Genomic DNA, 25,403 nt, shown 5'->3' on the forward strand with positions numbered 1-25,403 from the left:
CTCAATGTTATTTTTTTTAAATTACAATTGGTTGATTGACTTCACTGTCTTTAAACCTGAAAGTTTCACCAAACAACATAATACACTACGACTGTATACTCCAAACAATAAATAGAAGATGTCCATCTTTGTTAGTGACCAGTGGATCCGCTGTACATCCGTGTGGAGTTCATGGTGTTTGAGAACTTCGAACTTTTTAACCGATCAGTAAAAGACATTTATCTGAGCTGCTTTATCAACTCACAACTTCTCTCAATCATTATTTTGTAACATCATGTAGCAGTATGGCAGTGTTGGTTGCAAACGAGAGTGTATTTCATTTTTCTGCATGCACAGCAGTTTGAACGCTCATCGTCTGCACCGCCCTGAACGCAGCACGGTTCCCTCCGACTGTTACACGATGGGAGGCAAACACTGAGACGGCTCCTGGCTGTCGTCTCTCTCCGCTCCCGCTTCTTCCTGAGGTTTGATGATGATGTGAACGGGCCTCTCTCCGCTGCGCTCCTGCTGCTTGGTATCTGCGGAGAGCTTGCCCTCGCTCTCGCGCACCTCCTCCTCGGCCGAGGCTCCGATGGGCCGCAGACGCTCAGCGGGGTCCATCTTTGTGTCTGAGGCTGAACTGTCCCTCTGCAGCTTGTCGTCACTGTTGCTGTCTGAGCTGACCTTCTCTGCCGTGCCATGGAAACAAAGGTCATTTAATGTCAGCTTGCAGCGAACACAAAAGGCTTCGGTATATCTACAGTTATAGTGCTCACTACTCGAGTTACAAGGCAATTTTAGGCGAGTAGAAAGTCTGACTGAACTTTAAAGAAGGCAACTTTCTGCTGCATTTCAGTTATTTGCATTGTTTTTTTCTTCCCTCGCTTACCAGGCTTGCTGTTCACTTGTCTGTCCGTGCTGGTCGAACTGTCGGAGGTCTTCTTCACTGTGGGTCTGGCTCTGGGACGGACCTTGTTGAAATTCCCTTCTAAGATCCACTCGTGCTGTAATCCCTCATCAGGAGTCATGCGCTTGGTGGGATCCCAGCTGAAAAGCATGAAAAACCATTTTAAGTCGACCAGTAGAGTTTATATCGACACTTCAGTATATAGTATAGCTACTCCTTTCAAACGTTTTACTTATAAAACTTTACAGCAAAAAAAAAGAAAAGAAAAAAAGAAAAGAAACTCTCATGAAAAAATACATTGTGGGTGAAGTGGAGGCTTCTTTGAAAAGTTTTAGCTGAAATCTTACATGTAAGACATTACTGATTATCAGTTTTAGCCTTGAGCTGTCATTTGTTTCACCAATCAAGAATACAAGATTATGAAGATGATTATGTCATTTTATGAACAGTCAGTCAGAAGCGTGGATTATACTTACGCGAGGCAGCGTTTGATGAAATCTAAGAACAAAGCATCGTTTGTTTTCAACGCGGCTGACAGCTCCTTGGAGTTGGGCCTCCGTTTCTTCCCCTTGCTGTTGGTGATGTTCCTCGGGTTTCCTTTGGAGTCTGCACACAAATCACAGTACAGATTTATGATCCAGAGACACTATGTCCCCCTCTGCTCAGGACAGGAATAGCTAAATTTAATATAATATTCTAATAAACACAGCTGCGGGTATATGACATGGGAGTCTGCTGCTGTTCAGTCTATAAAAAAGTAATTAGAAATCTAAAGCAAACATGAATGTAGGTGAATAAGAAATCTCACCAAAGAATAACCTTCTCCTCGATGCGGACTGAATAAAATCATTTGGAGGCATTCCAAGAACCTGCAAGAGAAAATCAAACCACAGCTCTCAACCACCAATAAACTGTATTTTGATGTTTTGGCACATATAATATAGCATAGTTTAGAAAATCAAGAGATTAATATTTGACACTAGTTTCCTGCCAAACTGCCTGTGAGCGGTGCTCCGCCTCCCATCCCCAGTGAGGAGAAAGCCCAGGTGGAACTAATCACCTGGTTAATGTCCCCAGTCGGCTGGATGTGGAGGAAACACCTGTGCTACAGCTAGCCTGCACAAAAAGCGGGGGACAGCCCAAAACAAACTGTTTTTAAAACAGAGAAGGTGTTCCTCTCTGTGTGGCTAACCTGTGCAAACGTTCTTCACACCAGCAGCTAGACAGCTGGTAAGAGCCGCGTTAAGAATCGGTGTTTGAGTGAATTTCTCCGTCGGTTTAGCGCGGAGAAATGTTTGGTGCATTCAGGAGCACCTGGGAAATTCCAGCGTCATACGCGGATGTTAAGTTTAATGTTTGTTCATGGAAATACAAATTGTGTTGATTATTAGATTTATTTACGGATTAATGAGTCTTCTTTAAGATTTTGAAGTTCAAGTAAAAAATTTACTGAAAAGAAAGTTTGCATGCATGAATTGGGTTAAAGCATTTGATTTACTGCTACATTTGTTTAAACTGACTCAGTTTAAAATGTGTTAAATGAGTGAAACGTTATTTAAAATCTACCTTTGTTAAGAAAACTTGGTTCTTTATTGCAAAGTCATAATTCTGCTATTACATTGAATGCAACTTTTTTTGAAAGACTTTAAAAATACTACTTGCAGGAGTAATTGGGTTGTATTTTGTGTTTTCATTAAGGTTTTTCACCAGAAGAAACCTGGTGCAATCTAAAGAAACTTAAATGGCTCAAATCTACGATAACCTGCAACTGAAACCTGATGCATGACTATAAAAAAATTAAAAGAAAACTTTGAATGGTTCTTTGAATTTTTGTGGTGTTCTGAACTTGAATAGAATGTTTTCTTCACAGGATTTCACTCAGAGGCCTTGACGCGTGTCTCCATGACAAACCTCCATTATGCAGGCGATCTGCTCCACTTCACTCTCTCCTGGAAAGAGAGGATAGCCTGTGTAGAGCTCAGCGAGGATGCAGCCCAGACTCCACATGTCGATGGCCATGCTGTACGGGTGACCCAGAATGACCTCTGGGGAGCGGTAGAAGCGACTCTGGATGTAGGTGTACACTGCAGGAAATGACAGAAGACCCTCAACAGGTCAGTTCAAAATGTGTGACATAGTTAAAAACGTGAATATGAAAAAAGTACTTACCCCTTTGTTGTTCATAGCAGCTTGAACCAAAGTCCACCACCTTTATGTTCCCGGGTCCCCTCTGGGACAGAAGGATGTTCTCCTGATCAGAGATGGAAATACTTTCAAACACTGGCGCTTTGATGCAATTCTCGAATGCTCCACAAGATGGAGCACCACTCACATTAGTGCAACCAGTACACTGGTTCAATGCAAAACTCTGTGTCAATATCAACTATTGATGAGTTAACCAGACTGAAGTGTCATAATTTGGAGGTTATACGGTGGAGGTCAGTACCGGTTTGAGGTCGCAGTGGATTATCTTCTCCCTGTGAAGCATCTGCAAACACCTGAGAAGTGCATGAGCGAAGCGGCGGATGAGAGCGATGCTGAAACCCTGGAAGTTGTTTTTTTTGATCAGCTCGTACAAGTTCACCCTGTAGAGGAAAAAAACAACAATTCAGAGCTCAGAATGCTTTCCTTTCCTTTCCTTTGACCTGTTTGCTCTCTGTATTCATGCTGAACCAACACAGTCTTCGGAGCTCAACACAAACCGGCTTATAAAAAGATGCGGCTCATAATAGCGTCTTCATAATCCTCAAATAAACGCTCTGAGAAAAGAAGGCCGCTAAGTTCGGTGTCACTCAACACCAGCAACTGTCAAGCACGTACTTAGAAATAATCTATGTGCTCTTTGTGGTCACATTCAGAGGCAGAAAGATACAGTAGATAAAGGATATCCCTCCTGCTATTTCTTGCTCCTTGTGCTAAGTATGAACTGCTTTAGACTGTGTAACTGGATCCTTCACACCATGGAGCAAGAAGGGGTAAGAGATAGGGCCCTAATCAAGGCCTTAACTAAAGGATTCGGTGACAGTAATGTTAGACAAGGTGCCAGTCCAAGACGTCCTGTAAAGGTCATTCAGTCGGAGTGATACACAAAACTATCTCCCCTCGGAGAGATTTCAGAGGTGATCCACGCTAACCTCACATGGCTTAGGCTACACAGGTAATCACTTAAATCCCGACTGACTCCAGCTATGTAAAAGTAATGAAGAGAATCAAATGAGAAGTGCTTCTGATAAACAATACGGAGTTCACACCCCGCTCCTGTAGCAGTCAGAGGCGGCCTGCCTCAACCTCCTTCAGCCATAATGAACTCTGAGGCCTGGCGGGAGGGATGTGAGGGAGGCACTAACCCGAGGAGCTCAAAGGAGATGCAAAGGTGATTTCGGAAGTAGAAGTACTCCTTCATGTGGATGACGTTGTGCAGGTTGTCTTTATCTTTCCTCTTTATTACGTCCAAGATCTTCAGCTCTACCAGAGCTTGGTGATGGAACCTACAGACAGATTCACAGTTGTTACATATTAGGACATCTAGGTTTTTTTTTCTTCCCTCAACAACTAAATGTGATCCACTCCCTCCCGGCAGGAATCAGAGCTAAGATAGCCATCTGACCCAAAGAGAGTTCATCTCGGGCTGTTTGCACTCATTTTGTTTTCTGCATTATTGAAGCAGCGGTGAGACTCCAGCATCCGTCCTGCGGGACTGGAGCGTTTGCGGCCGCTGTGATGGCGGGCGCCGGGAGGGACAGGTAAGATAAAACCACGAGGTGCTGACTTCTATCCTGCTAAATCAGGTCCAGATTTGGCAGAGTCCTAAATCGTAAAGTGATCGCTGCGCGAGCATGCGGGAGGAAAGAAAAAAAAAAAAAAACTTACAACCGATCTCAAATGAATGGCAGATGCCGACTCCTTGAGTCTTGATTTCTCAGTTGTGGAAGAATTTTTTTTCTGAGTGGTTCTGGCTTAAGTGAGTTGAAGGAAATTTCTTTAACGAGTGAAGCTCCGTACCAAAATGTCTGTTTTTGTACCTTTTTTTGTTGCGTATCATCTTTATGGCCACCAGCTCGTTGTTCTTGTGGTCGAGACACTTCAGGACCTGACCGAAGGAGCCTTTGCCGATCACTTCGAGCACCTCAAACCTGTAGGCGATGTGGTCGTGCAGCACCTACGAGCACAAGAGGGCCGTTAATATCACATTTCACTGCATTATGTAATGTATGTGCGCACTCACAATAAAAATAGACCGCGCTAACATCCACATTCATCCATGTGAATTATTCAACAGCGGTCATAACTCTACCGCAGCTATTAATAAAACATGCAGTTAAAACGACATTTATTCTGAAGCATTCTGGTTTTGGGGTCCTGCACGGCGCGGGGACAGTATTAACTGTTCTCAGGCTTTGCTGTGTCTGTCAGTCAAAGCAGCTGAGTGAGTTGAGCTTCAGTAGACATGGAAGGAACTGAACAATGCTCAGTCACTCAGCCTTGAACGGCCCATTCATTACATATCGTCTATTGACACACAGCTGCCTGTCAGCCGCCTGATTTCTACAGAACAGTCAAGGCTGTTGTGACCTGGCTGCGCCTTATTGTAAACAGTATTAAACAATGCCGTCAGTCAAACGGACTCGGTGCCCGAAGCCGCTGGATTAGGGTCATCCGAAGGCATCTGGCCGTGTGCAGTTTAGCTTCGCTCATACATAAACAAGCACTCATGCATGAGCGTCTCGCAGGGCCACTTAAATGCCACTTCTATTTGCTGAAAGTGCTGTGTGTGATATTAAATGCGAGGACATTTCACCGTTTCATGAAAAACATCAACCTATGAGTTCGGCAGCAGTGCATTAGAGAGAGCTGCTGCAGTATTTTTCTAACCAATTGGCAACAGGTTACCAATGATAAGAGCTTTTTTTTTTTTTTTTGTCCCCCCAAAGAGGTGAAATCCTTCAGGCGTGAAGTTGAGCAGCGAGCCAATAACATGTGAAAAATTACATTTATGAATTTTGAATCGGCTTCAGAAAAATGTCACTGAATTGACATGCTTCGGAACATTGGGCTGACTGAAGTTTTGAAATTTTCCAAGAATATAACCCCCTCAAACACTAAATAAACCATTGAGGTGAATATTGGTGCTTTAACACAATATTTGGCTGAAGACATTTTGTGATGTGCAATCAATGCCTGATTGCATAAATGGAATAATAACAATACACTGGGTTAATACAAGACAAACTGAACATATTTTCTTTTTATCAGACTATTTGCTGGTTTCTACAAAGTTCTTTGATATATTTCCAGTATGAACTGAAACTTTCAGTGACCTGGAAGTGAATTAAATTATTAAATATTGCTTGGAGTTGTATTTGAGGCCCACTGAGGTAGAACTTGAAGTTATCTGGCCGTTCGTTACCCTGATGTAGCTCCCGTGCTCGTCGTCGTATCCAGAGTTCTGCGGCGCTCCCTGGGCGCCCTCGATCTTCTGAGAGCCCAGACCCAGGAACCAGGTCTCGGCGTAGTCCATGATCTCCTCCTGTTCGTACTCCGTCAGCCGCTCCTGGAAGTTCTTCAGCGCGTCTACAGCATTCAGAAAGACGGAGGAGGAAAACAGTGACTCACTCTGCTGATAACACCTCCGATCGCCTTCCCATGCCAGCACGCTATTTCCATCCAGCAGGAGAGTCTAAATGTTTTACAGAGTTACGTGTTTGCAGTGGAACGCCCACAGCAGGCGTAGCGCCTCAGTGATTGTTGTGAGTGAGTGTTGTGGTTCCCGATCACGTACCCAGTGGAGACATGGGTAACCGCTGTCCCTCGTACGCTTTCTCCTTCTCCAGCTTGTTGCCGAAAATCTTGCTGTTGCGGGAGACGGACACTTTATCCATGGTTGCACCGAAGCGCATCGTGAACTGCTGAGTGGGCTTCGGTCTCTCGTCCTGTAAAGTAGCATAATCAGACGGCGTCATGTTTGTTTCACAGTGCTGTCGTCTACAGGACTGCACAGCGTTCTGCAGAACGGCTCTCTACAGGAGCCTAATGAACATGACCGCCTCACCGAGTGCGTCTGATAGTTGTTTTGAATCCCTTTGTTGGCAATCTGAGGCAGGATGTTTTCAGACGGCTGGTGCTGGTTTTTGGCGTTGCTCACCACCACCTGGACCACCGGCGGCTCCAGCTGAGGCAGAGTCCCCACGCTGGGGCCAAACTTCTGCAGTGGAGGAGGACATGTCTCACTGACGAAATACAATTTGGAAGCAGTGATACAGAAAATGTGACCAAAATGTCTTCATTTATTATCAATCTGCAAAATGAAGAGAAACTCCAGGGAGAATATTTAGGCCATTCCATGAGGACATTGGCCAACTTCCACATCTTTTAAGATCTTTTTCTACACTGTGTAACACTTTGTGTACAGAGGACGAGAGCAGAGCAGCAAGTGTGAATTCAAAAATCTATGATTCCCTTTAGATTTATAGATACAGGCTACTCTTTTCATTCATTTTTCCCTGTGAGTTTGTGTTGCAGCTATCTCCCTACACCGTCTCCCTACATGCTCTCCATCCATGGAGACTCAGGTGACCGGGACCTCCAGCAGGCAGCGGCTGGAGTTACTGATCAGGGTGAGAGTAAAAAGGGGATGGAGCCCCGTGAGGTTCGGTACTGACAGGGTCTGTCTGTGGCAGCTTTGTGGGGGAGGTGAGGTGCAGTAACCTGCTTTTCTCTGGCTGCCACCCTGATTGCTCCGGGAGCAAGATTACATGTGTCACATTATTGCAGGACTCCATCCTGGCAGTGATGGGCAAAATTAGGCCTCAGGCGTTCGCCAAGTCTCCTGGAGAACATAAGTTGCCTCGTAAAAGTATGTTCTGTCAAAATGAGGGAATTAAAAAGCTTATCTAAACTACGTTTGCAGTTTTTTTTTTTGATGCAACTCCACAGAAAACGAGATTCCCTAACAGAGTGCTGCTCCACACACGGCACTGTGCTGCATTAACATAATATATTCTAAAGTATTAATTATTAATAGCATTTCATAAAAAATAGCTTTACCATTTCTGCGGTCAATAGTTGATATATTTCCCCTCACGTGTTAAAGGCTGCTGCAGGATCTGCCAACTTGGTTATGACGCATAGAGATAGGGCTAAATATAGTTGCAAGCACCTGCCACAACGGGCAAAGGAAGTAAACACAGTTACATGCCTCCACGTAACTGCTGTTGTGTTATTGGTAATCTGTAATGCGTCACATATGTGCACGAGCACATTCATGCTTATTGTTTCTAAAGTTACAGGAGTAAGAGGACGTTTAACAGGAGGCGGTTTTAAACAGAAGGCTTCTCCTAATGATCCAAACAACACAGTCAGTTTAAGTTAGAGTAATCAGGTCTCTGGTTTCTAAAAAAAAAAACAAAAAAAAAAAAAAAGCACGAATCCCTGTGTATCTCATTACACAGAAAAAAAAAGAAGAGGACTGACGCTTTCAGACATGTATTGATTCATTCAAGTGCGCTGCAATAGTTTGAATGCAAAAAATGGAAAAGGAGTTGCAGTCGAAGGTATTTGTGGGCAGCTGTTAAGAGATTAGACCGACCTGCGAGCAGGGTCGATTAGTTCCAATACGGGAGCCTTCTGATGGGAGTCTGTGGGGGTGAGGGAAAGCCTCCGGTCGTGATGCCTGTGGGAGGAATGAGAGAAATTCATTCATCCAATAAATACACAACATAAATAGATCAAACATGTTTTTTCTCTTCTGTGGATGAAATGAGCCGTATTACTTAGTTTTATATTCCATAGTGTTTTATAACATGATCTTTCAGCCAGATGGGAGAATTCCTTTGCACCAAATGCAGTAGGTTAGTGCAATCCCGTGGCGTACGTGCTGCCTGGATTCTCCAGTCACTTCAGTCTCGGGGCAGCTGAGCAGGGTGGAAACCAGACCAGCAAAAATAATGCACTATGATCCTAAAATAGATCAGTTCTGCAAAAACCCAGCAACAACGACTCGCTCACTCCCCAGCACTCTGTGTACCTGCTAGTGTGTGCAGGTGTGCGTGCCCATGTGCCTGGCGGTACACGTGCCTCCAAGCATGTGCGCCCTGGAAATTCATTTGAATGGATGAGTTACATGCAAGGAACTGATGACAAAAATCCAAGGATTTCCGGATGTTGCAAAAGAAAAAAAGATACACAAAGGATTCGGCACGTTTCTGTGGAGCACCAAGCCAGCTTACACGTGCTTTAATAATCAGTGGGTGAGCGTGTGACTGTGATAGGCGACACCATATGGGTGAAACAAAGCTTAGCCTCATATGGGGATCTGTGTTAAATTCGCTCTGTTGCCCGACGGGGGTGGAGGGAGGGAGGGAGGGAGGCAGTGAGGAAAGGATAAATGGCTTCTTATCCACAGGTTTTAGATGGGAAACAGCTTTCCAGACATGATTTTTAAAGCTTGAAATAAATGGCAAAGAAACATTAGGTTAGTTAGGTGATCTAATCCAGCCTGGAGAGGAGAGATGAAGCTAACAATGACCGGCTCTGCTCACGTGTCAGAGGTCCCACACTGGAGAAAACGCTTCTCCATTCATATGGGAAGAAGAAGCAATTTTCCAGCGAGACAATGACAACGGGTGCAGCCCAGCAAGAGTCCGGTACGCTGACGCCGTCACGTTCCGATCTCTGGAGGTTTGTGAGCGACAGCAGGAGCCATGTAGGTCACTATGCCAGGTTTGGCCTCTAAAACATCACCTGCAAAGGTCTGCTGTAAGCCTGGCTAATGAACACTGAGCCCGCTGACACCACACCATCTGCCCAGACAAGAGTCAGGCTTTTTAATCTTTACTTTTGTAGTTATTACATGCGCACAATCAAAAAACTCAAATAATTTTACAGCCACTGTGCAATCTAGGTGTATGTTTCACAAAGCTAATGCACATAAAATAATTGTTACATAGTGAAATTGATGTAATTTAAAAGAAAATAAAAAAATGGGAAGGGGGGGACAAAAGCAGCTGGCAGCTCCAGCTCTGTCCATGTGATCTGGGGTCTTTGCTGCAGGTGGGTCATCCAGGCAGCTGTGCCAGAGCAGCTTTGGCTTCAGTGGTCAGAGGTTCACTTGGTCAGAGGGTCAAAGCACAGCAGGGAAAGCAGAAGTTACTGAGGGTAAACATCAACAGACCGTAATGCGGTGCCCTCCCTGTGCTGTCGCCTATCCGGCATTCACATGGGTCCACTGGAAATATGCAATCACCGATCAATCAGTATGACCAAAATGAGTTTCAGTCAACACACCCTGAGCTCATCAGTCAAAGAAGGTGGACTAAAGGAGGAATTCACTGAAGATCTCCAAACAGCAGGGGGTTAAATTTATATCACTTTCCATGTACGGTGTGAAAAATACACCAGAACACGTATAGACTTACAGAATCTGTCAGCACAACAAACACTGAAGTAAGTAGGCTAAAAAACGACTGAAATAGAAATGGATCAGATTTTTCATCACAGGCTGGCGTGCATTCAGCAGAAAGAGGGTGGCGGAGGAGAAATTCAGCATTTAAACCAAAAAACTTGTGAAGGTAAAAATGTGAATTGTTTCAAAGTGAGAGTGAATTACAGGCATTAGTCAGTTAAATTAATGTAAAAGTACAGTACAGAGAAGAATCTATCTTCAGTTTTGGTGAACTAATACATATCCTTTAAAAAAAAAATCTGGCTTTATTCACCCCACATAGTGAAAGCCAGTTTTCACAGCAGCAACATTGCACAAGACGTTGTAAAATGAATACTTTGTCTCTGGGTATTGGATAATTAAAAAACTAAACTGTTAATAAATGAAAATACTCATAATCTGACTGACTATAGGGATATTTAAATAATACAAGGAGGCAATTCTAAGCTATCATAAGAAAAATCATCTGGTCAGTAAATTTCCAGTAAAGCAACCACACAATAATCCAACTCAGGTAGACAACAGATCTTAAATCAGTCCATCAGCCCACCAATAACAATGTCTCACCTTGGTATTAATTTCTGGCAACATGTTGCGTTATCAGTGTCTCGACAATCCAAACAAACGGGAGGAATTATGAAATCCAAGCAACAGTCATGATATCCGGTTCTTCTCGAGACAAGACACACTCCAACTTCGTGACCAACTCTGGATGATGAGCAGCGAGAAGACAATCCCGATGAGTGATTAGATCACCCAGACCTGAGGCGGACGCCCGGTTTTACGCGCACGGAGGGTAAACGCGCTGTCGTCAGAAGCGGGATTAGCGCGCGAGGCAAGCTGCTGCTGAGGGTCTCTGCCACCTGTTCAGGTTCCTGCCGCTGACAGCTGGGCCTCTCCCGATATAGATTTGTGTTTTTTTCTTTTTTATCCGTCCACCTACAACACGCCGTGTGACTGATGCGCTCTCTCCAACGCGCTGCAGGAACGAGCGTCTTCTTCTTTCTCTTAACGCCGACGCGCGCGCGCTCCTTGGCCACGCGGCCGGAGCGCACTTCCAAGACTCGGTTCGGTTGGATGTCGTGCAGACTCGCTGGAATCGCTTCTCAACCTGAGATCCTTCTGCGTTTTTCTGCACGGCGCATCGCGCGCTGTGAAGGATGTTCAGTGGGCTGAAACCATCTTACATAATACTGCGATATACAGGCGTTTGGTGTAGTTTGCAACCCTCGAGCACTTCTGCAGCCTTCAGGCTAAAGTCGATGTTTTATTTATAGGTATTGGTTCATATTCCTGGAGGTGGAGAAAAACAAAACATTGATTTTCAATCATTTCCCTATTTCGTTGCAGATACATTTTTTTAACCTATAAAGAGAAACCCCCCCCCCACTAAATTATTAAACATCTAAATATATCTATGAAACCAGGAGACAGAAATGTATTTTAACCTTGATAGAATCCTCTTTAATAACTGCAGTATGCACGTTATTCTTCAGAGTAACAGGTCAGACATGATGACATTACCCCCCCCCCCCATATTTCTCTACTAAATATACTCAGATGACATTTGTTTTCCAGTGACTAATCCTCGCTGTAATCAAGTTGCTTTAAACATGTGATTAGCCTACAACAAGTACAAGAGGATGAATATGATAACACAACAGCTGTTATGTAACTAGAGGCTACTTCAGTAATCAGCCTCTGCTGTGAGGAGGAGCAGCAGAAGAAGCTGCTTCTGTCCTCCTTGTTTCTCTCTGCAGCCGTTCTCCTTACTCCCACCTGCGTCTGTGTCGAAGAAAATATTAAAAATGGTCAGAATTAAATTTAGAGACAGATCTAAAGTCTTTCATGGAACTGGTAGCACATGTGCTTTCTGGATCGTGCTGTGCCGAGGGTTTGGCCCTTGCTGGCTGAGTGGCCTTTTAGTGAAATGAACCAACATAGAAACAACAAAACTGAGGCAGGCAACACAACCCTTTTAGAAGTGCAAGAGCCCCTTTTAAAAATAGCCCGTTTAATAAAGGCAGGGGTTGCAGAGGGAGGCATTCCTCTTTTGCATCCTGGATCACAACCTGGAGAAGGCAGGTTAGAGAAATGTCTCTATACTCGAGTTTATGATTCAAATGCTCCCCAAGCCTTGACTTTGCATCCACACTGCAGCATGTCTGGAAAAGACACTGGGATGAGAAGCTGAGACACCCCTTTGCTGTCCGTCTGCTAAAAATACTGGGAGCTTTGCCAGGCATCAAGACTGTAAACAAGATGAAACGTCTAGTTTCTCTGCCGTTTGGTAACTGTAAACCTCACCGCATCACACCTGAGACAGTCATTATGCGGCGTGCGTTCCGTTTTGTCGCCCAGGTGACGATGTGTTGGATAACGCATGAGAGCAGCTGGAGCAAAACAATGCAGACGGTATGTCTGGCTCTGGGCAGTAGAAAGAAAGCATCACATACAGAATAATAAAAATATTAAACCGTTCAATAAATAAAAGCTAACAATTAAAGACTGAGATTTAGCGTGTGCATACGAGGGTGTGGCTAAATAGACAACACAAGTAAATTTGAGTCCAGAACTTGTGGGCTGAGTTGGATGTGAACGTACCTCGGGTTGGACCCTCCTGTTCCTGCCCCAGCAGCATCCCTGAAGGAGGCTAACACCACAGCAGGCAGGTGAGGTCCCGTCTTCCCACATAGCACGTGTCCCCCATACTGCCACGACCACACCCCGAAGCCTACCTCCACCTTTTCCGGGGAGAAGGGAGGTGGTAACTCACTCGGCTTGGACGAAGACTCACGTGTGATGATGGTGATGAAGATGCCAGGCCTGCATTTCCTGTTAACCGTTAGCCAAGCAACTCCTTGAACTCAGATCTTCACTTTTCATGACTCATGACTGAGTTTCCATGCGCCTCTTTAGATGTGGGCAAATCCTGAAATTCAGCATGAATTCTTAACGCAGAACTTCCTGTGACTCTTCACAGCTCCTCACTGCACTCTGGACGTGGCTCCGCCGCCTCATTTATTCAAATAAGGTCACGTTCCGGTTGTTTCGAGACCTGGATGCCCACTGCGTTTTCTTCCCTTTCGGCTTCCTGCGAACTATTTGTGCTCCGGGATATAGACAGAATAGAGAGGCAGGCTGCCGACAGACAGTGAGAGGATGCTGATGCTTTGTGCCGCTGCTATTATTGGTGAGGGAGTGCTCTCTGTCTCCGCTGCTGCCAGTGACGTACGGACGGGGCTCAACAAGGGACCCATCCCAAGCCAGAGACAGCGCGGCAGGGGCCTGGCACTTAGCTTCCTGTAAAAAGCGGCTCCTGGGAGTGCAGGGGGGCGGGGTGGGTGGGTACAGTAGCTACAGATCCTGTCCTCCCAGGTGGGCTCTTCATGGGGCCGAGGAAGCCAGACAGGGAGGAGGTGCGTCTCTAATGGGCCTCCCATGTGGCTCGGCAGACGCCTTCAACTTCCCTCTCCCTGCTCACTTGCCAATGTATCCTGGAGACAAAGCCGGCGGGGATGTCATATCCCCCCGCCCGCTTCTCGTTTTCTGCTCCTCCGTCTCTTTTAGCCCTCTCCACCTGCTTCACTGCTGCCGCAAACCCCTGTGGGATGCTGACAAATAGCTTACCCCACCTCACCGTAAGCTACCCCTGGCCTCCTGCCGGCGGCGGCAATCAGCAGCAGAGAACCGCAGAGTCCACAGCAAGACGCGGCGAGCGAAAGAGGCTGAGTTTGAGCTTTCCACTGGATGTCACAAACACCACAGTCTTTTTTTGTTTTTCAGTGTATGACTGTACCCAGTGCTGATTATCAAATGATTTACTGGAGGCGAGTAAAAGATGATTTAGCACCGTCTGTCCATTTAACGTCATGTTGTTCGGCGGGTTACAGTTTCACACTATATTTTAAAGGTTGTTTTCATGCCGCTCTCACACGGCGGGAGAGGCCGCACAACTTTCACCCTGCTGCCAAAAATAAAATCTGTGAATCACCATGTTTTGGTGACAGGAAAAATGTTGCTATTCTGGTAGCAAGAAGCCGCAGGGCACTGTATTTCATTACTGCCCAGTCAGCTACTTTTGACACTTACATAACACGCAGTTACAGTAGCTTGTGTATTCCACCTCTTCCTACTTGTCTTTAGCTTTTTAATTTGCAATAATTAATGATTCTATCGCCCAGGTGTCATCTGACAGGCTGGCGCTGCCTTCCCATGCCTCTGACTCATCAGGATTGAGTGAGCAGCAGGTGTTTGGAATTGCTACATCAGGTCAGATAAGACTTAAAATAAGGCTGAATTTCCTCCTGGGTGCAGACGGTAACCTGGTGCCTTACATACTGTTGGGCCGTTTGGGCTAATCGCCGCCAGGTGCCAGACGGGGCAGACCGGGGCGAGGTGAGCCGTCAGCCAAAGCAGACAGTGTCAGTGTCCGCTGCCATTTGGCAGCGAGCAGTGTGGGTAGTCTGACATGGCTGGCAGGTGGACGGGCGGCATCTGCAGTTTTTAGATGCGCAGCAGATCTCCCAGTGACAGCATGTCACCGTGTGAGATATGGGTCGAGTTCACAAGTTGACACAAGCCCGTGCGTTTAGACACACGGGCGATTATAGGCTTAATTGTGACTTACATTCTAGTTGTTAATAGACCTTGAAATTGGATTGCAAACAAGTGCAAATTGAGAAAGAATTTGTGGTGAGAGGTTATTGGCCTTGCATGTAGCTGTCTATGAATGGAAATACAGGGGAGGGCAGAGATGCGTCCACTTGAGGAAATGTAGATAATTTTAAAATACTGAGCAGGCTTTTAATGGTGCAACAGCAATGTCGAGTCACGGACAAGCTGCAGTCGCTGCGTTGGACGAACATCTAATAAGAAGTTACTATGACAGTAATTACAATCAAGATAAAGTCTGGATTTTGGCCTGATTATTGTGATTCTGCCTCACAAGGGCCGGGTGTTTTATTGTGAGCATGTGCGGGTGTGTTTTGTCTCCTTGATTAAGTCTGTGCTTGTCTGAGTGTGTGTGTAAGAGATTGTGATTGTGGTTGTGGACACAAGCAGTCGTTAGGCCCAGCCAAATCTTATTAGCCACGAGGAGAGGCTCCCTCTGCCAGACTGAAGAGGCTGAGGCTGAAAAACAAACTCCTTAAATCATCTTTTGTCCAACAAGAGTAATGAAAGCGGGCGTGTGATTATATCAGAGAGCCATCGAGGTCTAAACGGTTTGCTGCCATCAGTCACATCCCAGAACAACATCCTGCGCTGTGAGCGCAGTCGTCATTCCTGTTATTTATATATTCCTAACACAGCTTCTGTGTATTTGTGCTGTTAGGTTTATGGAGATGCAGGCTGACCTACTCCTGTATATTTGTGTCAACCGTGCTGACTATGAAGACCACCTACAGAGGACACCTAATCCTCCCGCGCTCTATAATAACATCATTTCATGGACTGTAATAATCACTGGGACTCGATCAGGAGCCGCCTGTCTGTCTTCTTTTACAGACAGAGACCCAGACTGTCTGTTAAAAGGACCATAATTGGGCCACAGGTCGTCCTCTGCGGTGTTGTCCAGGACATGATTGGATCACAGTGGCATTAAAAACAATAGCTTTTCTCCACTGGACCAAAACGTGACATGGAAAAATAAATCCCCAGATTTATGAGGCCAAATACAGACAATAAACAAAATAAAATTTTTGTTATTAATCATGAAACCACCACAAACCTGAATGAGAACAATCCTCACCCTCAGCAGCGGAGACTCATATTCTCCTGGGGTCTATAAAACCGTTTCACACTGCTGTAAACCTCTTGCTGTCAGACAACACTTAGTGGACCCTCTTTTTCACGTCTCTCCACTCACTACTCGATCCACTGTATTGCTGTAAGAGACCGATCAATACTGGGCATCGAAAATAAAACTGCACGTAACCCTTTTGTCTTAAATGCATTTCTGCAAAACAGTCCTTCAGAACCATTAGAAAGACAGTGAGTGCATTCTGTGTGCTAGACAGATACTGCAACTTAGGAAACCGAGCAGCACTCGATTTTTTTTTACTGCTGTACGACTAGAAGATCTAAATAAATCCAGTCATTCAGTAAGTTGTATGATCTTGTTTCTAGGATATATTTGTTTCCCCAGATCTTGCAGTTATTCATTGTGTTTTACTGAGAAGTTTATGTTACAAGTGTGTGCTGGGAAATCTTGGACAGTCAAACCACAAAGTCCTGGGATCAGTGTATGAATGCAAAGCTCAATTTTTTTTTCTTTATTTTCTGGTAATTTTGAATTTATCTAATTTTGTTATGACTTTAACAGTCTGTTGAGTTACCACCTAACCTTTCGAAAACCAAGACTCGCTGAAAGGATATCGGTGACACTTGATTCTGGATATTTATCTGCAGTATTTCCAGTAAAACCATTTCAGTCGAGGGATCGTGTTTCAGATTTGACTGACGTTTTCGGTAGCTGATCACAATGAATATAAATAACCGACGCAGACACATAGAGTGAAGATAAAATGGGAAACAGAAATGTAATCAGGAACCCTTTAAAGACAGAACCACACAGTCTGGCCAGAAAAGGGAGACTGAGCCATTAAGTGTCTGCGATTGGGAAAACTTAAAAGCAACTTGACTGAAAGTGAAGCAGACAACACTGATGACAGAGCAGATTCAGAGCAGCAATGCACTTCCCATCAATGGAAGCAGAAACTCCACTTCTTCTTTACTGGTACCTCCAGTATTTTGCTTTACTGCTCTCTCTAATAAATGCTGTCATGAAGGTATTAGACCTGCAGTAGCTTAGATATGCTGTCAGATGTTTACTGGCGCCCAGCCTGAGCGGGAACAGCTGATGACACCCCTCTTCTGCACTCTACAGTTCACATCCAAAAATAAAAGTGAAAATATTAAAACATGCAGGAAAAGGAAGCGTTCACAGCAGCTCCCAATGCAGCCTCTGCTAAAACACCTCCGAGCAGAGCTTCCAGACAGCTGTCCTTCCCTGTGAAGCGCAGCAGAGATAAATCTTACCTCATTAATCATTCTTTCATCTAAGATCTGCTGCGTCCCATCCAAGGAGTGAGACCTGACCCGGGGCCTGAAGTCTGGCTCTGCTCGCCACTGAGAGCGTCGCTGTCATTTCAAAAAGAGCTGATCAGACAGAATTCATCGGCCTGCTTGCTCATGAGACACCTGAGTCAGGTGCGATGCACGGGAGCGTGATTGTCTCACAACTAATCTGCATTATCAAAATGTGTGTGGTGGGCCTGCGGCGCTAAATATTCCTGCGGGGCAGCAGGCTTCAGGCCCTATCATATGTGGTGTGGGTGTTGACCTGAATGCCCCAGACTCTGCCCTGCCAGCTCTGAGAACCTGAGGATGGAGTGGACGTGCTCGTGCAGTCCGGCCGACGTGAGTGATGATGGCCTGGCATCTCTGGCAGCTCCGGGGCCAAAACACCTTGTCCGCAAACGGCTCCAGTGTTGCCCCCCGTAAACTAAAATCTCCCAGCAACACCAAGGAAATCACCCTGTTTCATATTCCATTTTTATATATACCTATCAGTTCTGATTTCTATGTATTTCTTGAAACTTCCTCTCATTGCTAAAATACACCAGGAGGCCTGAGACGGGCCGAGCCTCCTCCAGTCAACGCGCTTCGTCTCCGGCTGGATATTTATTGCAGCGGGGGATGACATGCATCTAAATCTCCCAGTGATTAAAGCTGCAGACGAACCGCATCGAGTGAATGGACTTTAAAATCCAAATAAACAAGGGTGATAACCCTCACTCATGCTTTAGCTGCAGGCTCTGGTTCATGTTGGGCTCCAAGACGTGTTGCTTTCAACATGATAGTGGAGAACAATGCGTTTTTTTCATAGATTTCTCCAAAAGTAGTACCTGATACATGTATAACTGGTTCATCATTGCTTCAGAGTTCTCACAATTATAGCAAACTCTGGTGTGTGAGCAGCTAAATGTGGTCAATTTCTGGAGGTGTGAATGCTGCAGTTTTGCATCCTGATATACACAAAACAAGACTGAGTCGTAAACCTGAGTTGCAAACCCTCTGTGCTTGTGAAGCTGAGGTTTGCATCCCGTCTCCTTGGACCCACGGGGGTGACGGGCAGGCAGGGGAGGGGTGTGTCGCCACAGGTAAGACGAGAGTTGTCAGCCCTCTTTTCACCCCGGGGCACTAACTCTTCTGTCACCTTCCACAACAAACTTTGCGCCGCGATACGCTTTTGTCAGCACCCGGACACAAAAGACCCCGTGCCGGAGCTGGACTCAGACTGACAATACGCCGCTTTCAAATTGTAACAATTAGCGCAAATTACAGGATTTAATCGGGTGACATGCCTGGCAGATGTGGACAATGGGGACTGAAGCTCTTGTTGGCTTCGGGTGCCAAGTACAAGAAGAGGCTCTAGAGTTTCACGGGGCGTCTTGAAAAACAGAGGATGGAGTCTGTGAAGGAAATTCTGTCCTACATCTTAAAGACTCTGGTGTCGTTGAGTAAACTGGGCTGCTGTTGCTCCACAGCTACACACTGACACATGGCGGCCTGTGAGACCAGTACAGGTGATTCAGAGGTTAAGCCTGATTAACATGATCAGATATGATGCAACTGTAAGCCTTACGACTACTGCTACCACTGCTAATAATAGACGACTGTATTAAGGTATTACTTTAATGAAGTAAGTTGCAAGGTCTAGAACAAGAATGATTTTGTGCCTTTTACACATGGAGCTATTTAACTTTTAAAAACCAATAATTCTACGTAAGTATTTCAGCTGAAAATTGATCAAATAATCCCCTTAAAATTACAATTAAAAAGGGCATAATGAGTCATGACTGACAGGCAGGTTGGTTTTCCTTTTTATCCTGCGACTTAAAAATATTACATTGGTCAAAAGGTTAAGCTTGAAATGTTCCCGAGTTCATGCAGTGGTTTCACACACTTGAGCATGAAACACTGATCTTGGTCCTTTTCCTGTTTAGCGCAAAGATTTCTCCAGTCTCTTCATTGCTTGATGATATTATGTACTATAGATAATGGGATCTTCAAAAGTCTGTAGAATTTGATGTTCTGAAGTTGTTTTCATAATTTTCAAATAGCAATTAGTTTCTGCAAATTGATGAGCTCGCGCTGATCTTTGTTTCTAAGAGAGTTTTTATGTCGGTTAATTATACTTGTTCTTGTTATCTTCCAGCTTTTCTGACCTGTCGTCCTGCTGTTCAAAATTAGATCATATTTTTCATGAAAAAGGTATTATGCCATTCTGTAAACATGTATTCTGTTCAGTTTTAAACAAAACGAAGAATTGTGGGATTTGCAAAACCTCCCATCCTGTTTTTATTTACATCCTGTTTTTCTGAATTGAGGGTGTATATTTTAGATGAAACCAGATTATACAACGTTGCTCCTGAGCCGATGGAGATGGACTGAGAGGGAGCGCTGGGGGAGGACGCTGGCATACCCCGCAGCTCTGTGCTGCGTGACTCACTGTTAAAGGGAAACAGACATTTCATGCAACCCAGCCAGCCACTCATTAACTAAGCTCCCTGGGTGGTTGTTTACCCAGCATTCCTTGTAGATTCAATTAATGTTTATCAGGCTGGAGTAGCGTTTCTGTCCAGCTGTCCTCTCTGGGGTAACGGCGGCGCTCCCGCCTGCAGCTGTGACACAGTAACACGGCTCGAGGCCCGACGCCGCTCACGCTCGCGGTGTCCTGCGAGGACCGGTGGGAGGGATGACAGCCAGCCACAGCGCCGAGGATGCTGCTATGTGTGCGACTATTTTAGTGCCAGCAGAACACGGAGATTCACATGTTGACAAGCAGCGGGCCATGTGACGGCTCTGTATGGAAGCAACAGGCATCTCAGTTGGCACACACACACACGCTCGTGAGAGTTTGATCAATATGGGCACGACTCAGACTGAACACAGAACAGAAAACACGAAACACACCAAGATGGGCGACTGAAAAGAGTTACTAGACATTGGGGGTCGTGCAGTGGCAGTGTGAACGCTGCGCTCGGTGACACTGATATCGGCCTGTAATTCAGCAGAGGTGAGCGCTCTTTCTAAATGGCCGGCTTTAATTCAGCGGGTCCGGTGTCAACGGGGCACAAAGCAGCGAAGAGAAACCCTATCAGGGGCAGAGTTCATCTGAATAATAGGGCGTCACAGGGGTGACCGCCGGGCCAGGTGCAGCGCTGAGCCCTGCTAAACGGCACACTGAAGCAGGTCAAACTGTGTGTGTGTGTGTGTGTGTGTGTGTGTGTGTGTGTGTGTGTGTGTGTGTGTGTGTGTGTGTTTTTTTTTTTTTTTAATGGGATGGCAGTCACGCACTCTTTTGCTTCACAGAAGATTGTTCATTAATAATACACTAACAATTGCAAATTTTTTTGAAACAAAACCATTAATCGGTTTTTGGATCAAGTCAAAAATGAACAAATGAATGAATAATTAAACAAGAAATGACAGTGTAATGGCTCCAGTTGTATAACTAAATGAGTTTTCTGAAAACATAAGAAACTATACCGTTACTGGAAAGAACTGCACAGCTATAAATAGTTGAACTGATTATTCACACTGCCTTTGTTGCTAACCAACTCGAAACGGATGCAGATAAAAAAATCCAACTATCCAGTACATTAAGATTACTGCTTAGAAACTGCTTTAAAAAACACCCCCCAACATCCTAAAAATACAGTAGAGCAATAAAGTACAATCCACTTTATCCAAGATGTGTTTAGAGAATATTCACGATAACAAAAAGTGAAAGGATTTAAAGATCGTAGAATTTTTAAGCGGTGACGAAAATCTAAATCCCATTGAGTAAAATCTAAGTTCAAAGAGTTTAGTCAGTCTGCAGAAAATAAATGAGAGTCAGTGCAATGTATGTGAAAAGCACAAAAACACAACACACCAGTGTATATATGTGTGTGTGCGCATTGCCTCCATATGATGGATTTGAAAACATTGCCCGATATAAAAATAAAGTGTAGATGACGAATGTGGACTTCAGCAGTGAGTCACGTTATGTAAGAAGCACAAACATGAAAAGGCACAGCTTGCTGCAGTCTGAGGGAGCTTCACATCTTTGAGAGGTATGGTGTGTCTGCCGGGAGCAGCTGCTTACGTCCGTGTTTTCAAATGACGCAAATGCTTTCCGATGAAATCCTCACTTAGAAACTGAGAGAATCTTTGGAGGCGACGCCGTGAGCGCCGACCTCGCTCGCAGCAGCTTCAGACGTTGCCTCGATGCAACGGCTCGCTGATGTTCAAAGGTTTTGCTAGGGGCCAACATTACAGCCAGGGACGGCTGAAGAGGGCCGAGCTTTAAACTGAACCCGATTCTGCTGAATATTGATGTTTCATCTCCAGAAGAGTTGCACATCGATAGAAAAAGTTATTGTGGCTGCAGCATGTTTTTGTCTGCTGTGAACTCATGTTGTGCTCGTCAACATATCTGGCCGTTTAGATGGAGCTCTGCTGGGCTTCATCGTGTTGAGAACAGACGGTTCACTTCACTACATTACACCTGGTGGAAAACTGCCAGAAGTCAAGGAGGGAAAAAAATGACTGAAAATGATAAAGACGCCAACTTCTGAAATTCTGCTAAAAGGAACTTGAGGATTCACCTGATTTTAAAAAATAAAACAACAAAGCAAACAGTTGATAAACCTGGATCAGAAAAGAGTGAAAGCAGTTATTGGGACATACATGATTGGACATGAACATCCAAGATTTACTGTTTGTTAAATCTCTAAATCCTGCATATGTCTTTGTATTTTTTTTCTACCAAACAATAGTTTCAGGAGTATTTGGTATTACATGCATGATGGATTTATGTTCGCTGGACATTCTCTGGCCCATGGAGTAGACAGAGTGCAGGTCTTTGTAAAACTGAGCTTGTTTGAAGTGTTTCATTTGAAATGACTTTGTCCTGTATTATCACATATTCCTCTACAGGTTACAAAATTCCCTTCTTCCTCAGTCATGCACACAAACGAGCTCACGTGGACGGAAACACTCTTTTAATTTCTATCATCTCAATCCAGCACGCCTGTCTTCATGTGCACGTGTTATCTGCACTGTTCTCCCTCCATATTCATTGTTTCTTCATCAACCATCTCCACTGTATAAATAGAGACTAAATGAATATTGAGTGCAGGGAGCTTTGGACTGAGATGACAGTGGGCATTGTCCTCGTGCACAGCCTTTCACATCAAAGGGATTTACTCGTGCCAGCTCTACCGGTTTGTCCACCAACACGAGCGGCGAGGTTCGGAACTGTAATCAACCCTAAGTGGGAAATGGTCCTGCAGGAGCTCGGTGAGGGAGGTCTGAGAGGATTTCAAACTCGCTAATCCCCTCGGCGCTGGGCGTCCACTGCCGCATGAACGTGTCCTTGTAGGGCAGGGCGGAAAGATGGGGTACTTTCCAGGACGAGGGGACGATGGAGTTAACCTACACGGCGTCAGAGCAGAACACCCACAGTACAGCATGTGGCCTTATAGTGCTCCGGGGTTGGGTGCAGTGGTGCGCCTCTCTCAGATGTTTCAGCTGCACAGGCCAAGAACATCCCAGAGCAGAGCATGTTCCCTAATAAATCAGCTCTGCTGAGTGCACACTACCACCCAAATAACATTTATTTATCGGTCTCCAGATGAGCACTGGGTGTTCGGTTGCTTGGACTACCTTCACCCCGCAACATCTCGGAAGTCACCGTAACTTAGGATGATATACGGCGCTGTCTGTCGAGCTCATTCAAGACCTTAAACTATTTGAAAAATGACAAGTGGGACTTTCATAAGACAGAAACCGCTGTGTCCTTACCTTGATCAGTAGTGGAAAGGTGCATTTCCTCTCCTTCAACAGCTTATCCAGCTTATTTTTGGAGCCGATTCTGTATAAATGAAAAATCATAAATCATTATTCACCTAAGGCATACCAGGAAGGAGAGTGTTGATTTTGATTCATTGCTCAAAAATAAATCACTCGAACAAAAAGAAAGCACTAACTTCATCTGTGTCGCCCTTGACTCTGACTAACCCATGACTCACATCATCAACATAACTCTTACATAACCTTCATCTTCTGAGCTGCTCTTACTTATAGTCACAGCTGAAAGATGGTGAGTTCTCCACCGCAGCCTTTTTACATTAACTATACTGACACCTTCTGGGCACTTCTTTATTTTCTTATTCAGATAAATACATCTATCTTGTCCTGTTGGTCCTGTTGTGTACAGGTAATAAGTCTGATACAGCAGGTTCTGAAACTCCAGAGGGAACTCACGTCTGGTTTAGTAAATATGCATCCAATGTTGGAATGTCAAACTCTAAGTTTAGAGGCTTTACACAACTATTTTCATTGTTCCAGATGCTAAAATTATGGCATAATTCCCAATTAATAACTACACCAATAGAGTTTTGGATACGTTTTAGCTTATTAACGTGAGAATTATGAAATTGCTCACTTTTAATAGAATGGCAAAAAAAAAAAAAAAAAAAAAAAAAAAAAAAGAGGAATTCAAAGTCCTATTGGTATAGTGAGCATCTTTAGACTAATGATTTTAAAAACTTGTCTTTCAGGGTGTACGATTTGGTCGTTTACAAATAAAACAGTGACCTATCTATCTATCTGGATGCATGATGTGCCTTACTTATATTTATATCCAAAATTGTTCATCAAAATATGAACCAATATAAACTTTTTTTTTTTTTGTAATTTAATAAGCGTGCTTCATCGAGATATCCTTTCGATCGAGTTATCCTTTCACCGCTCAGGGAAACGCGCGGCTATTGGGCGTAAAATATGCGCAAACTTTCTAAAATAGTGCAACACTGACCTTTTCTCTGAAGACTTGCCAGGTGCGCTCATGGTGGAAAAAACAATCAACAAAGCGGGTTTGAAGAAGAGGTGGAGGCGCTACATGCCCGATAGCCGGTGAGTTGTCCGGATCCCGCCTTGGAGACGCGGTGCGTCACCGCCACCAGCGGCTTATCCAAAACGCAGTGGCAGTTTTACGCACCGCACTCGGTGCTCACTGGCGATCAGATTGTCCCTTTTTTTTATGCCGCTTTCACGCAGGTGCTCACGTGCGCGCGCGTTGAGCTCGAGGACAATGGCGGGCACGACCACCCGCTGGGATATACGTTTTCCACACACTGTGCGTCAGGAGCGCAAATACGACACCCCGACTCAGACCGTTCAACTTCGTTTGTCTTTACATCGAACTTCAGCACCTAAACAATATGATCAGTGAAAACATTTTTAAACTATGTTATTATCCAAATAAAAGTTAAGCCTATGAGGAAGAATTAATGAATAATTTCATTTCGAAATAAAGTTGTTCATTGTCCAGAGTCATTATTATAGGAAAAGGGACATTTACAAGTATAGTCGATATCGATACTTTGTTTCCCCCTTTTTTTGATTAAATCAACTTATTTGTCAAAGTTGCTTTATTTGGACCAAGCGCCTTGAAATGTCCAAAAATAAAAAAAAACAAAGCCTCAAAACCCCCAGTGAAAGACATACAGTTGACTGACAGTTGAGATTTGTTTCAGGTCTGTGAAATAACAGCTTACTTTATTCCCTAAAAGTCCAAACAGTGCTCCCCTGGTGACCAAGAAGACACTGCTGTACTGAAAACATTCTGCCTACAAGAGAAGCAGTGTCTCATCATCCATCTCCTGTATGTTTCTACTGGATTATTCAGCTCCCAGCTGACTCAGGAGGCAGTCCATCACAAAAACATAATCACATTCTCTTCAGTTACATCTATGAGCATTTTCAGAGTCACAATTTGGTCTTAAATGCATGTTTTATTGAAGGAAACTGAACTGCTTGGAATAATCTACACAGAGAAAACTACAAACTCTTAATAGAAAGCATGGCAAGTATGAAGGGATCCTGTTGGATGATGGTGCAGATGTACCAAAAACAGGACTTTTCACTGCTGACATGGAAATAAAAACAGGAACAAAGGCCAAGTCAGTTTCAACTGATCCATGAAAATCAAAAAGAACCATTGCTTTTTAGCATTTTACA

At 44.5% G+C, this 25,403-nt stretch overlaps 1 protein-coding gene across 4 annotated transcripts; it reads right to left on the minus strand.

The window, feature by feature from the left end:
• Nucleotides 1-336: 336 nt before the first annotated feature.
• LOC115392440 (dual specificity tyrosine-phosphorylation-regulated kinase 4-like) lies at nt 337-13,114 on the minus strand. 4 transcript variants are annotated; one of them, XM_030097053.1, is made up of 15 exons: nt 13,064-13,092; nt 12,930-12,978; nt 8,472-8,555; nt 6,936-7,088; nt 6,666-6,816; nt 6,294-6,457; nt 4,909-5,045; nt 4,234-4,374; nt 3,333-3,471; nt 3,056-3,137; nt 2,798-2,970; nt 1,695-1,755; nt 1,363-1,492; nt 869-1,026; nt 338-671 (listed from the first exon to the last, which is right to left on the minus strand). In XM_030097053.1, the coding sequence occupies exons 5-15, from the start codon at nt 6,781-6,783 to the stop codon at nt 394-396; spliced, it is 1,581 nt and encodes a 526-aa protein (XP_029952913.1). In that variant the 5' UTR covers nt 6,784-6,816; nt 6,936-7,088; nt 8,472-8,555; nt 12,930-12,978; nt 13,064-13,092; the 3' UTR covers nt 338-393. The 4 variants fall into 4 exon arrangements, with proteins under 4 accessions (XP_029952911.1, XP_029952910.1, XP_029952913.1 ...); XM_030097051.1 differs by having other exon boundaries at nt 337-668; nt 12,930-13,114; XM_030097050.1 differs by having other exon boundaries at nt 337-671; nt 12,930-13,114.
• Between the last annotated feature and the right edge of the window lie 12,289 nt (nt 13,115-25,403).

This window comes from Salarias fasciatus, chromosome 7 (genome assembly GCF_902148845.1).
Source record: "Salarias fasciatus chromosome 7, fSalaFa1.1, whole genome shotgun sequence".
NCBI lineage: Eukaryota > Metazoa > Chordata > Actinopteri > Blenniiformes > Blenniidae > Salarias > Salarias fasciatus.